Source organism: Oryctolagus cuniculus, chromosome 19 (genome assembly GCF_964237555.1).
Source record: "Oryctolagus cuniculus chromosome 19, mOryCun1.1, whole genome shotgun sequence".
NCBI classification, from domain to species: Eukaryota; Metazoa; Chordata; class Mammalia; order Lagomorpha; family Leporidae; genus Oryctolagus; species Oryctolagus cuniculus.
In genome coordinates this window covers 7,551,962-7,566,706 of record NC_091450.1, presented here as the reverse complement: position 1 = coordinate 7,566,706, position 14,745 = coordinate 7,551,962, and the positions used below count along the sequence as shown (strand labels likewise).

The window sequence follows — 14,745 nt, the reverse complement described above, 5'->3', positions numbered from 1 at the left end:
CTAATGATGGGGCTTCCTGGAGGGTAGGTGGGGGGGTGGTTGATGATCACCAGCGGAACTCACCATGGAATGAATCACAGGGTTGGAGCTTTGAACGCTCCCAGGGACAGGAGAGAGGCTGGAGGTTGAGCTAATGGCCAATGGCCAGTGATTCCATCAGTCAGGCCTGTGTCACGGAGCCGCCGTACAGATCTTAAACTAAGGCTGGAGAGAGCTCCCAGGTTGGTGGGTATCTGCAGGTGCTGGAGTAAGGGACGGAGCACCACGACAGAGTTCAGGGGCTCCCCGCCTTCACCCCCACCCACCTTGCCCTCTGCACCTCTGGGCTCAGTGATTCCTGGGTGGACACCTTCACCGTCAACCATGCCATGGAAGCCCATGTTTCCTTCAATTTCATGAGTCATTATAGCAAATGACAGAGCCCAAGGAGAGGGTCATAGGAACCAGATTTACGGCCCCAGGCTTGTCGTTGGCATTCGAAGTGGAGGGGCGGGCAGCCCCTAACCTGTGGGGTCTGCACTAACTTTGGGGAGTCCCTTCAATTCATTTGTAGGACGCCAGGCCCCAGTTAGTGTCCCTAGGCAACTGGAGAATCGCTTGGTGCAGAAAACCCAGCCATGCGGTGCCCGAAGTGTTGTGTGACAGCGTAGAAAGAACCAGCAAGTTTTTCTCTAGTTGGGGCAGCAGTGGGCTTGCAACATTTCCCTCCTGATATGCAATATAGATGCTTCTTAATGTGCGGTGGGGTTCTGTCCTGATAAACCCAGTATGGGTCGAAATTACCAGCAGGGCAAACATGCGAGTCAGGAGTGGGGCATTTGGCATAGTGGTTAAGAGGCTCAGGTCTGGGGCCAGCATGTGATGCAGCCTGTTAACGCCCTGGCCTGAGGCACCAGCAACCCACGTGGGCGCTGGTTCGAGAACCAGCTGCTCCACTTCCAATCCAGCTCTCTGCTATTGCCTGGGAAAGCAGTGGAAGATGGCCCAAGTCCTTGGGCCCCTGCACCCATGTGGGAGACCCAGAGGAGTCTCCTGGCTCCTGGCTTTGGATCGGCACAGCTCTGGCCATTGCAGCCAACTGGGGAGTGAACCATTTGATGGAGGGCCTCTCTCTCTCTCTCTCTCTCTCTCTCTCTCTCTGCTTCTCCTCTCTCTGTGTAACTCTGACTTTCAAGTAAATAAATAAACCTTTAAAAAAATAATGAGGCTCAGGTCCCACGTGGGACTGCCTGGTTCAATACTGGGCTCCAACTCCTGACGGCAGCTCCCTGCTGATGCACACCTCCGGAGGCAGCAGATACTGGCTCAGATGGCTTCAGATGGCTGAGTTCCTTCCACCCCTGTCCGAGGGAGACCTGGATGGAGTTCCCAGCTTCTGGCTTTGGCCTGGCCCCAGTCCCAACTGTTGTGGGTATTTGGGGAGTGAGCTGGTACACGGGAGGGCTCTCAACATTTCTCTTGCTTTCTCTCTCTCTCCACCCAACCCTTGCCTCTCAAATAAATAATAAAAAAATTATTTACTTTTTATTCATTTAAGGCTAACCTACCAGAAGCACAGCTTAGCTGAGCCTAACCTTAAAAGTGCTTAGAACATTCGTATTACCCTATGTTTGGACAAAATCACCTAACACCAAGTCTATTTTTTTTTTTAAGATCTATTTATTTGTTTGAAAGGTGGAGTCATGGAGAGGCAGAGGCAGAGAGAGAGAGAGAGAGAGAGAGAGAGAGAGAGAGGTCTTCCATTTGCTGGTTCACTCCCCAGATGGCCACAATGACCAGAGCTGCGCCTATCCGAAGCCAGGAGCCAGGAGCTTCTTCCAGGTCTCCCATGCAGGTGCAGGGGCCCAAGGACTTGGACCATCTTCTACTGCTTTCCCAGGCCACAGCAGAGAGCTGGATCAGAAGTGGAGCAGCTGGGACTTGGACCAGCACCCATACAGGATGCCGGCGCTGCAGGCAGCTTTACTGGCTATGCCACAGCACTGACTCCTATTTCATAATCAGGTGTTGACCGTCTCCTGTGGCTGGCTGGGCGTGTGGTTCGCTGCCAGTGCCCAGTGTCACAGGAATTAGCGTAGAGCTTATCACTGGGCAGGGAAAGATCAGAATTAGGAGCAGGAGTTGGCCACAGGGGTGAAGGCGCTCTCATTGTGTATTGAAGTGCCAGGGTTCAAGTCCCAGCTCTGCTCTGCTTCCCGCTAACACGGGCCCAGGAGGCAGCAGTGAGGGCTCAAACGCCCGGGACTATGCCACCTGGAAGGAGTTCCGGGTTCCTGGCGTCAACCTGGTCCAGCCCTAGCTTTTACAGGCTTTGGGGGGAGTGGATCAGCAGGTGGGAGATCTCTTACTCTGTGTGTGTGTGTGTGTGTCTGCCTTTCAAATAAATAAAAATCAACTTAAAATTTTTAAATTAGCTGTTTTTTTTTTAATAAAAGATTTATTTATTTATTTGAAAGGCAGAGTTACAGAGAGAGAGAGAGAGACTGATCTTCCACCTGCTGGCTCACTCCCCAAATGGCCACAGTGGTCCAGGGCTGGGCCAAAAGGAAGCCAGGAGCCAGGAACTCCACCCAGGTCTCCCACGTGGATGCAGGGGCCCAAGCGTGTGGGCCATCTTCCACTGCTTTCCCAGCGCGTTAGCAGGGAGCTGGATCAGAAGTGGAGCAGCATCCATACAGGACGCCGGCACTGCAGGCGACGGCTTTACCCGCTAGGCTCCAACATCGGCGCCAGACAGAGGCATCTTAGCTGCCAGGCGGAATGCCTGCTGCGATGAACGCTTGAAAAAACTTCTAGTGAGATGCTTCTATTCCAGTTCGCTTCTAATTCTGAGACTTGGCTGTGGTTTTCAATTTGGGTGGTTGTATAATTCCCTTTTACGTACATCTGAGTAAAACATGCACGGAGGGAATTCTAAAATGCTAAGTCAATATGGGACAGCCACTACAGCGGAACCGGCGTGCAGAAATCCTAAGAGCGCCCTGTGAAAGCCGATCTTGGGAAACTCCTGGGGCTGGTCCCCAGCCCTGACAGCTGCCCCTGTGACTAGATTAGGATTCTCTTTAGGGAGTGCTAGTTGAAAATTAACTTCTTGACTCTGAAATTTTCAAATAGCCATGTATATATCAGAGAGCTGGCTGTCGAGAAAGGGTGGGTGGAGGAAAACCAGGATGTTGGCAGACCACACAACCCCCCGCAGAGTTCCTCTGCTCTCTGCAGGGAGCTGGGAGCCCTGTGCATGTGGCAAAGCAGGCAGGGAGTTAGGCAGGGTAGGCGAGCTGGAATTTGTGCCAGCCCTGCCTTGTCATTGTATCCTTTCCCCTGACGATCTCACACACCTGCCTTCCCGGGGCGCACCTGTGTCTCACCCAGGAGCAGGAAGCAGCCGCCATGATGGTCACGTGGAACTTAAATCCTGCACAGAGGCGCCACAAAAATCCCAGAAATGCCTTACTGCTGGGGGGCGGGGCAAGAACGTGAAATAAAGATGAAGATCCCTGGGAGAAGGAAAGTCCCGGCTTTGAAAACTCAGACTTGAGTTCAGAATCTCAGTCCCTGCTGTGCAACCTCAGGAAAATTACTTAACCTCTCTGAACCTCAGTTTCCTGGTCTGAAAAATATGATCAATAATAGTATAGCCTGGGGGGCTGGTGCTGTGGTGTAGCAGGTAAAGCTACTGCCTGCAGTGCCGACATCCCATATGGGCGCCGGTTCGAATCCCGGCTGCTCCAGCTCTCTGCTATGGCCTGAGAAAACAGTAGAAGATGGCCCAGATCCTTGGGCCCCTGCACCTGTGTGGGAGACCCAGAAGAAGTTCCTGGCTCCCGGCTTTGGATCGGTGCAACTCCGGTTGTTGTGGCCATCTGGGGAGTGAACCAGCGGATGGAAGACCTTTCTCTCTGTCTCTTGCCTCCCTCTGTAACTCTTTCAAATTAATAAAATAAAATCTTAAAAAAAAAAAAAAGATACCCTGGGGCAGAATAAGCCTAGTGATTAAGACACCTGTGTCCTACATCCGAGTACCTGGGTTCAGTACCTGTCTCTGGCTCCTGCCTCCGGCTTCCTGTGGACCCTGGTGGGTAGCAGTGAAGGTTCAAGTAACTGGGTTCCTGCTACCCATGTGGGAGCCCTGGATTGAGTGCCTGGCTCCTGGCTCTGCACAGCCCCAGCCCCAGTCATCGCAGGCATTTGGGGGAGTGGACCCACAGATGGGAGCTCTCTCGGTTTCTGTCTCTGCATCTCAAATAAATAGTTTTAGAAACAGTCCTACTGCGTGCTCTCAGGTTTTGTAAGGACTGGTCTATAAACACCTGTCACAGAGTAGACGCCCACAGCACAGGCGCCGTGGGGTCGACTTCTGAGCTGGCACACACAGCACCTGCACCAGACAGAGCCTTCTGCCGGCTGCAGCTGCCACACTTGTGCTCGGGGTCCCCGAGCCTACAGCGGCCAGAGCCCCCGGGTCCAGTCTGCCCGGGCTCCCATCCGCCCCTCCTTGTAGTCCACGCCTTCAGCAACCACGAAACACTTCTTGGATGAGTAAATTATTCATTCGGGAAAGAAGGGCTCAGGGGGAGTCTGGAGGAGCTGTTGGCCAAAATGGCAGTGGGGGCTGGTGCTGTGGTGTAGCGGGTAGAGCCCGCTGCCTGCAGAGCCGCATCCCATATGGGCGACAGTTTGAGACCCGGCTGCTCCACTTCCGATCCAGCTCTCTGCTGTGGCCTGGGAAAGCAGTAGAAGATGGCCCAAGTCCTTGGACCCCTGCACCCACATGGGAGACCCGGAATAAGCTCCTGGATCCTGGCTTCGGATGGGCACAGCTCCAGCCGTTGCGGCCAATTAGGGAGTGAACCAGCGGATGGAAGACCTCTCTCTCTCTGCCTCTCCTCTCTCTATGTATCTCTAACTTTCAAATGAATAAATAAATAAATCTTTTTAAAAAAATGGCAGTGACAGCGATCCCAAAGGAGGCCGAAGGAGAGACAGAGGGCGGATGAGGGCAGACCAGGAAGGGAAGGAGGGCTTTAAGCTGAGCCTCGTGGGGTCTCAGGCAGCGGGGACTAGAAGGTGCTTGTTCAGAGCATGCGCGAGAGGAGGTGAGTCAGGTCACTTAGTGGCCGGCGCTGTGGCATAGTGGGTAGAGCCGCCGCCCACAGTGCCCACATCCCATATGGGCACTGGTTCGAGTCCTGGCTGCTCCACTTTCAGTCCAGCTCTCTGCTAATGGCCTGGGAAGGCAATGGAAGATGGCCCAAGTAAGTTTCTGGCTCCTGGCTTCAGATCGGCCCAGTGCACTCGCGCGCGCACACACACACATATTTTCCATGTGCTGGTTCACTCCCCAAATGCCTGCAACAGCTGGAAGCCAGGAGCCAGGAGCTCCGTCTGAGTCTCCCACGTGGGTGGCAGCAGCCCAGGCCCTTGAGCCATCCTCCGATGCCTCCTTAGGCGCCTGAGCAGGGAGCTGGCTCGGAGGGGCCAAGTGGGCGGGACTGGAGCTGGCATCGGCTCCGCGGCGCGGGGGCACCCGAGCCCCGGCTTGACCCCCAGGGCCCCATGTCTTCTAGCATCCTCCCCACTCACGGATTCTGTGCCTCTGCGTTAGGACTCAGAGCGGGTGCGGGGAGAGGGTCCCAAAGGCTCGACCTGCTCCCAGAGGCTGTGCATCCGTTACTGCTCCAATGGCCCCGCCGTCCTTCATAGCCCGGGGTCCCTGAGAACAATTAGGGCTGCCATGGAAGGGAGGGGAACGTTCTGACTAAATTCTGAGCATTCTACTTTTAGCTTATGGCCCTAAAATGACTTAAGTGTGGCCTCCTCTGGTCTCCACCCACGCCCCCTCCTTTTCTGCAGGCTGGGATGCAGTTGTGATGGCAGGTACTGGAGCAGCTGTCTTGGAGCTGAGTGGAAACTCTGTTTCAAGGGCAACAGAAAAGTGGACTCCTTGACACAATGGGGCTGCCATTTTAGCCGGGGAGTACCTCCCCTTGGAGCTGTTATGTGAGGGGAAATAACTTTCTATCCTGCTTTGTTCAAGTCTTTATTATAGCAGCCAAGCCGACACCTTAGCCCACACTTCCTCCTAACTCCAACCACATATTTGAGCCACATTCTTCTGGAACTCTGCTCCCAAGGCTGATCATGCTGGGTAGGAACCTTGCCCCGCTCCAGCTGACCTCCCTCCACCCTGTCCCGGCAGCCCCCTGGGGCATGGGGCCCTACCACAGGCGGAAAGACAGTGGGGCTCCCTGAGTAGCTTGGGGCAAGCTCCGCTGTGTTTGTTGTTGTTGTTGTTGTTTTTTGCCAGGCAGAGTTAGACAGTGAGATAGAGAGACAGAGAGAAAGGTCTTCCTTCCGTTGGTTCACCCCCAAATGTCCGCCATGGCTGGCACGCTGCGCTGATCCGAAGCCAGGAGCCAGGTGCTTCTCCTGGTCTCCCATGGGGTGCAGGGCCCAAGCACCTGGGCCATCCTCCACTGCACTCCCTGGCCACAGCAGAGAGCTGGCCTGGAAGAGGGGCAACCGGGACAGAATCCAGCACCCCGACCGGGACTAGAACCCGGTGCGCCGGCGCCGCAAGGCAGAGGATTAGCCTAGTGAGCCGCGGTGACAGCTCACTGTGTTTTCAACCCCATTTTTCTCCCTCTTGCACCTGGATGTCATCACTCCCAACACAAGGGGGCTTCGTACCAACACAGCACAACTGACCAGGACGAGTGGGGTGGTGTTTGGCGCGGTGGTTAAGAGGCTGTTGGGACCCTGCATCCCGTAGCAGGGAGCCTGGTTCACACCCGGCTCCTCTGCTTCTGATCCGGCTGCCCGCTGAGCAGCATCCCGGGAGCCCGCAGGTGAGGCATCAAACACCAAGGTCCCTGCCACCTACCTGGGGGCCAGGTTGAGTTCCTCGCTCCTGGTTTCAGCCTGGCCCAGCCAGGGAATAGAAAATTCTCTCTCTCGGGGCCGGCGCTGTGGCACAGCGGGTTAACGCCCTGGCCTGAAGTGCCGGCATCCCATATGGGCACCGGTTCAAGACCCGGCTGCTCCACTTCCGATCCAGCTCTCTGCTGTGGCCTGGGAAAGCAGTAGAAGATGGCCCAAGTGCTTGGGCCCCTGCACCTGTGTGGGAGACCTGAAAGAAGTGCCTGGCTTCTGGCCTCGGATCAGCACAGCTCCGGCCATTTCAGCCAATTGGGGAGTGAACCAGAGGATGGAAGACCTCTCTCTGTCTCTCTGCCTCTCTGCCTCTCTGCCTCTCTGCCTCTCTGTCTCTCCTCTCCTCTCCTCTCCTCTCCTCTCCTCTCCTCTCCTCTCCTCTCCTCTCCTCTCCTCTCCTCTCTCTCTGTATATGTAACTCTGACTTTCAAATAAATAAAATAAATCTTAAAAAAAAAAAGAAAATTCTCTCTCTCTGCCTTTCAAATAAATCAAATAAAATCTTTTTTTTTTTTAAGGCAACAAAAGACACAATCATAGCATGGGGCAAAGCAGGCACACCGTCTCCCAGGATATACACGCTGAACACACACACACACACACACACACACAGTGGGCACGCTCTTATGCTCTTATTGGCTCATGCAAATGCAGACACATGCGGGCAGGCGCCAGCCGCAGCCCGCAGGCCAGGAGGAAGGCACACCACAGGCCACAGCTGCCTGGCTGTGTTTATTGTCACTGCCACGTTGGGGTGGGGGGGGGGGACTCCGCTTCCTCCAGCTAGGGCTCCTCTCCCGGGGCTTCCTCACTCCGCCTCTGGATCCCCATCCTGCCCCCTTTCTGAGGCTAGGGGTGCTTCCTGGGTGGCCCCTCCGTCCTCGGGCAGGGGGAGGTGGGGTGGGGGCGAGCGGCCTGGATCCTGCCCGCCGGGTCCTGGTTCCTCCGCAGTTCCGTCTCCATGGCTGGGTGTGGTGTCCGTGGTCTGGCCTCATCTGGGGGAGGGCCAGGCAGGGGGTGAAGGGGGATGGAGGCTGAGTTCTCGCTCTGTTCCCCACCCCCACCCCGCAAGGATCTGACCCTCCCTGGCCTCCCATTCAAAAGGTCTGCTTTCCCCCTTTCGCACTGGCCCCTAGGAAGCTCAGAGCCGGGCATAGTCTTTCCACTCTAGGTGGAGACCACCCGCTCACACACTTTCAGTCCTGGGACCGAGGCGCCTCCGCGGGCTCCCTGGGGCCCCCAACTGCCTACCTCCAGCTGTGCCTCAGCGCCGGGCCTTTTTTCTCTCTGAGTTCTGGAACTTGGTTACCAGTTTCCTCTCGTGCCCGCCAGGGCTGGGCCGGTTGGTGTTGGCCGCAGCCTCTCTCTTGCTGCGACCTTTCCGACCTCCCACTCCTGGTAAACAAGGGAGCAAGCAGTCAGTGGAGCTGGGGGGGCCAGGAGAGAGGCCTTGGAGGGGAGGCAGGGGTGGGGCTGGGGGCAGCTCCCAGGCAGCACTACCCTCTTGCCCCACCCCCACCGCACCATGGGTGTGGGTCCCAGGGTAGCACCCAGTGGACAGGGCTCAGGGTCAAGATTGACTAGGAAAGGGTGAGAGGTGGGGGGATCTCCAGTGTTGGGGGGGGGGCGGGAGAGTTAACAGTGGAAGGACCAGGCTGGCGGCAGAGCCAGGTCTTACCTGGGCAGGGGTCGGCCAGGCTGTAGAAATCGTACTCATCCAGGCTACCCTCGTTGTTCTCTGGGCCTGAGGGCTGCCGGGAGGGGCTGGCTGCGGGCGGCAGGGTGGCCATCCTGTGTGGCCCAGGCGCACGCACGGTCTCCTTCCTTTGTGTCCACTTGCCTCTCCTCTCCTCCCCGGGCTCCTCGGCCCTGCTTATAAGTCTGTGTCTCTGCACACACCAGAGCTCCAGCCCCTCAGCCTGGCTGATGCAATCTGGCCCCTTCCCAGAGCCCAGCCCGCAGCCTCCTCCCTCTCCCAGCCCGCCCAGCCCTGGTCCGCCCGGTGGTTTTGGTGTTTTTCCGTGGAGGAGATCCCAAACCCCTCGCTGGGGATGAGGCAGGAGGCGGGGTCTGGATGTAAACACACTGAGGTGGGGGAGTCTTGGCCAGCAGCCCAGGGACCTCACGTGGGCCACTTCTTCCTGTCCACCTGCCCCCTCCACCGCCCTCTGCCGTGTGTGTGTGTGTGTGTGTGTGTGTGTGTGTTTGCGCCTCCTGGCTCAGGGTTGCACCCACCCAGCTGACCCCACCCCACCCCATTCTGGCTTGGATTCAGGACCTGGTGGCAGAACAGGGAGTGAAGAAGGAGGGAGAGGAGAGATCAACAGGCCAGGCTCATGGCCTCCTCCCCCATCAACCCCAAGACCCCAAGGCCCTCCCTCTATTTAAATGACTGGCTTGTTGATTTTGCCTGCTGATTTGACTCTTTGGTAGGCAGAGAGACAGCAAGAGACCTCCCCTGTGCTGGATCTCTCCTCAGATAACCAGAGGCTGGGAACTCCATCCGGGTCTCCCAGCACTGGAGCCATCACGGCTGCCTCCCAGGGTGCACGTTAGCAGGAAGCTGGGATCAGAAGCAGAGCTGGGACTCGAACCCAGGCCCTCTGATATGCATGCAGGCATCCCACGCAAGGTCTTTTTTTTTTTTTTAATCTGTTTGAGAGGCAGAGTGTGAGAGAGAAAGGAGAGAGAGGGAGAGAGAGAGAGAATCTTCCACTTACTCATTCAGTCTCCAATGGCTAGGGTTGGTCCAGGCCAAAGCCAAGAACCAGGAAATCTATCCAGAAAACTCCACCTGGGTGCAGGGGCCCAAGCACTTGGGCCATCTCCTGCTGCCTCCCAGGCACGTTAGCAGGGAGCTGGATGGGAAGTGGAGCAGCGGGGACAGGAATTTGCCTCTGATATGGGATGCCGGCATCAAAAGCGACAACTTAACCTGCGGCACCCTAGCAGCCCCCCCGCCCCCGCAGTGTCTCAGATGCCCTTGGAAGGTCCCCTTTAACATCCTGAAATGGGGTCCCTGGGTAACCCACCTCCCCTGGGAGGGAGGCAGCAGGGTGGTTGAGAGTGCGGGTTCAGAAGCCAGATGGCCTGGATCCAAACCCCCACCCTGCACCTGCTGGGCGACCTCAGACAGATCACTAAACCTCTCTGTGCCACCATCTTCTCCGTAGGACAGAGGATGCCCCTGCCGGGAGGGGCTGGGGAGAGACCACGTGGCCAGGCACCTATGCCAGCACCTGCTTGGGGGGGGGGGCACTCGGATGAGCTTCCCCAGTTTCTTTTTTTTTTCTTTTATTTCTTTTTTAATTATATCAAGTATTTTTTTTAACTTTTATTTAATGAATATAAATTTCCAAAGTACAGAATATTGATTACAATGGCTTCCCCCGATAACGTCCCTCCAACCCGCAACCCTCCCCTTATCCACTCCCTCTCCCCTTCCATTCACATCAGAGCTTCCCCAGTTTCTAAAAGCTCCCCCAGGCGGCAAAGGAGACACAAGAAGGAACTTGATTTTAATAACGTGCTTCAAATACGTTGTTTCAAATAATCTGTTTCGAAAAGCATGGGTACCCTGAGGTGGAGGAGGCAATGAAGTGAACACAGGTCTACCCCGGCTTTGCAGGGTCGGGGTGAACTTCAGGATGACCTTGGCATTCCGCAGGCTTCTGCATGCACTTGGAGCTGGAAGCACGTGAACGCGGAACATTCCGCTCTCGCCTGAACGGCCTGAGCCGCGTGAGTCACGCTGGCACGGGCAGCACACAGCCATTCCCTAAACTCCCAGGTGCTCCCTGCTCACACTTGGCCGTGAGCCTGCTGCCTCCAGAGGCATTTCCTGGTTAGACTCCTCCACCCCCATCCCCACGCCTGGTAACAGTGCAGACTCACCCTCTGTTTTTATTGTATTTTAAAAAAAATGTATTGGAAGGGGGACCAGCGCTGTGGCGTAGCAGGTTAAGCCGCCGCCTGCAGTGCTGGCATCCCATAGGGGCGCCGGTTCGAGTCTCGGCTGCTCCTCTTCCAATCCAGCTCTCTGGGAAAGCAGCAGAAGATGGCTCAAGTGCTTGGGCCCCTGCACCCAAGTGGGAGACCCAGAAGAAGCTCCTGGCTCCTGGCTTTGGATCAGTGCAGCTCTAGCCATTGCTGCCAATTGAGGAGTAAACCAGCAGATGGGAGACATCTCTCTCTTTCTGTCTCTATTTGTCACACTACCTCTTGAATCAATAAATAAATACATCTTTTAAAAAATAAAGCATACGGAAAAACATTTATTTGAAAGGCAGACAGAGAGAAAGAGAGAGATCTTCTATATGCTGGTTCGCTCCCCAAATGCCTGCCACAGTTGGGTGGCAGGGACCCGGGTATGTGAGCCATCATCTGCTGCCAAGGTGCACGTTAGCAGGAAGCTGGAAAGCAGAATGGGGACTCGAACGCAGACACTCCCGGATGGGATGCGAGAGTCCCAGGCAGCGTCTTGGTGGCTGTGCCGAACGCCCCTTGCCCCACCCCCAGCCTGTGGAACCAGAGGCCGCTCTTCAGCTCCGCACTCTGCCCTCCGCTCACGCAGAAGGAAACGTAGCCTTCCCTTGCAGGCTGGGTGACTCGTGAGTTCTTTGAGAAATAACGCAAGGACAGGAGGACGCCTGCATCCAGCGGAGACCGGCCAGTAACGGGCCGGGTGGGGCCGGCACTGGGGCGCAGTGCGTTAAGCCACATTCTCCCCTACGGAGCACTAGTTGGAGTCCTGGCCACTCCACTTCCTATCTGTCTCCCTGCTAACGCACCTGTGATGGTAGAAGATGACGGCCTGAGTACTTGAGCCCCTGCCACCCATGTGGGAGACCCGGATGGAGCTCCTGGCTCCTGGCTTCAGCTTGGCCATGCCCCAGCCATTGCAGCCATCTGAGCGTGAAGCAGAAGGTTGAATACCCACCCCGCCCCCCTGCTCTCTGTCTCCCCCCCCATCACTCTGCCTTTCAAATAAATAAATAAATAAATCTTTTAAAAAATAAACAGGCCAGATGATAAGAGGAAGATAGCCTTATTGTGGAGACAATCAGGAAGTAGAGTTCTCGGAAAAAGGTGGGCTTTATCCCTGAGTGTGCAGTGGCCCCCACTTACCCACGGGTTCACTGTCCATGGTTTCAGTTACCCATGGCCACTTGGGGTCCTAAAGTATTAGATGGAAAAGTGAGCAATGCATGCATTCCAGCATGCACCCGCTCTGAGCAGCGGGGTGAAGTCTCACGCTGGCCGCCGTCGTCACTGAGAAGTGAGTTGCCGTCAGTCCAGGGAGTCACCGCCTGCCAGTCACTTAGCAGCCGTCTCCGTTGTCAGATCCTCTGTCCCGAGAGCCACTGTTGAAGGGACTCTACGTAGCAGCTGTGTCACCGTGCCTCTGGCCTGCACCTCACTCGGTCTCATCAGGTAGACCCTGTATCGTCTCACATCGTCAGCAAAAGGGAGGATACAAAACAGTAAGGTGTGTGTGTGTGTGTGTGTGTGAGAGAGAGAGAGAGAGAGAACGAGAGAGAGCATTCACGTAACTTTCATTACAGTAAATTGTGCACGGGTTGTCCTGTTTTATTATTAGCTATTGCTGTTCATCTCTCACTGCGCCCACGTTATAAACGCAGCTTTGTCGTAGGCATGAACAACCATAATTCAAAACCTCCCTGGGAATGGAAGAGCGCAGTAGGGGGAGGCGTTCGGTGCAGTGGTTGACACAGCTCGGAACACCTGCAGCCGTAGTGGAGAACTTGGGTTTGGTCCCAGCTCCGCTCCTGACCCAGCTCTCTGCTACTGCCCTCTGGACAACAGCAGGTGATGCCCCAAGTACTTGGCTCCCTGCCACCCACATGGGAGACCTGGGTCATGTCCAGGCCTCCTGACTTGGGCCTGGTCCAGCCCCGGCAACAGCAGGCTCTGGGGAGTGAACCAGTAGATGAAAGATCTCCACCTATCTTTCTGTCTCTGTCTCTCTGCCTTTCAAATCAATAAAAAATAAATATCTATGCATATGTTTAAAAAGATACACTTATTTTGGTGCCAAAACAATTGGAAATCCATGCATAGGAGAGTGCATAGGAAAACACAAAGTATATATGAAACCAGGCCCGTGCTCCGCGCCTTGGGCGCAGGTGCTGGAGAGCAGCAGGCCCTGGCCTCCGTGGCCTCCCAGCCTCCCTCCCTTCGCTTTGAGTTTCCTTGCCCTGATCTCACTCAAGTGAACTTGCCAAGTTGAGGGAGTGGTCCTATGGCGTTCCTGAGCACAAGACCCATGGGGTCATTTGTCTCCCTGTAGGTAACATTCTTGATATTGTCTCATCTTTTTTTTTTTTTAAGATTTATTTATTTATTTGAGAGACAGAGTACAGAGAGAGGGGGAGAGAGAGAGAGAGAGAGAGAGAGAGAGAGAGAGAGAGAGAGAGATCTTCCATCTGCTGGTTCAGTCCCCAAATGGCTGCAGTGGCTGGAGCTGGGCCAATCCAAAACCAGAAGCCAGGAGCTTCTTCTGGTCTCCCACACAGGTGCAGGAGCCCAAGGGCTTGAGCCATCTTCCGCTGCTTTCCCAGACCACAGCAGAGATGCTAGATCAGACAAGGAGCAGCCGGGACTTGAACCGGCACCCAGAGGAGAATGCCGGCACCACAGGCGGCAGCTTAGCCTACTACACCACAGCGCCGGCCCCTTCAGTCTCATCTCGAGAGATTCCTTTTCTGGGCTCTCCCAGGTCCTGAGCCAGAAGACTCTACCACCCGAACAGCTGGAGTCTACTCTGCCCTCTTTAAAATTCTCAAAGGAGCATGACCTGGCTGACCTGTTGGAGGGAGGCCACAGGGACTGGGCCGTGAGCTTGAACACGCACCTCTCAGCTGCAACTTCGGTCTGCGGGAGCGGTTACCCCTAACTTCTCCGGGAGCCTGGGGATGAAAATGGAGCCACAGCCACCCGGCTCCTCGCCCTGCGCTCTGTAACAAACACCTCCTTCCTGGGGCTGGCACTGTGGCATAGCAGGTTCATTCACTGCTGTGACACCGGCATCCCGTATCAGAGTGCCAGTTCGAGTCCTGTGGCTGCTCTGCTTCTGATCCAGCTCCCTGCTAATGTGCCTGGGAAAGCAGTGGGTGATGGTTCAAGTGCTTGGACCCCTGCACCCACCTGGGAGACCCGGATGGAGTTCTGGCTTTGGCTTTGCCCAGCCCTGGCTGTTGCAGCCATTTGTGGAGTGAATCAGCAGATGGAAGATCTCTCTCTTTTTCTCTCCCTCTCTCTGTCACTCTGCTTTGCAGATAAATAAGTGAATCTTTTTTTTTTTTTTTTTTTTTTTTTTTTTTTTTTTTTTGGACAGGCAGAGTGGACAGTGAGAGAGAGAGAGAGAGAGAAAGGTCTTCCTTTGCCGTTGGTTCACCCTCCAATGGCCGCCGCGGCCGGTGCATGGCGCTGATCCAATGGCAGGAGCCAAGTACTTATCCTGGTCTCCCATGGGGTGCAGGGCCCAAGGACTTGGGCCATCCTCCACTGCACTCCCGGGCCACAGCAGAGAGCTGGCCTGGAAGAGGGGCAACCGGGACAGAATCCAGCGCCCCTACCGGGACTAGAACCCGGTGTGCCGGCACCGCAAGGCGGAGGATTAGCCTAGTGAGCCGCGGCACCGGCCAATAAGTGAATCTTTAAAAACAAACAAAAAGACACCTCTTTTCTTCCTCCATCCCTGGGTCTGCTGTTGGCTTTCTGTGCATGGTGGAGGCAATTTTTTGAGTTCTGCAATAACTCCTTCCACCCGTTTTTGGGGTGCTCCGTGAC

The 14,745-nt window shown here is 55.6% G+C and overlaps 1 protein-coding gene across 1 annotated transcript; it reads right to left on the bottom strand.

The window, feature by feature from the left end:
• Nucleotides 1–7,652: 7,652 nt before the first annotated feature.
• NUPR1 (nuclear protein 1, transcriptional regulator) lies at nt 7,653–9,126 on the bottom strand. Its single transcript, XM_002711875.5, has 3 exons — nt 8,612–9,126; nt 8,185–8,328; nt 7,653–7,928 (listed from the first exon to the last, which is right to left on the bottom strand). The coding sequence occupies exons 1-2, from the start codon at nt 8,721–8,723 to the stop codon at nt 8,198–8,200; spliced, it is 243 nt and encodes an 80-aa protein (XP_002711921.1). The 5' UTR covers nt 8,724–9,126; the 3' UTR covers nt 7,653–7,928; nt 8,185–8,197.
• Between the last annotated feature and the right edge of the window lie 5,619 nt (nt 9,127–14,745).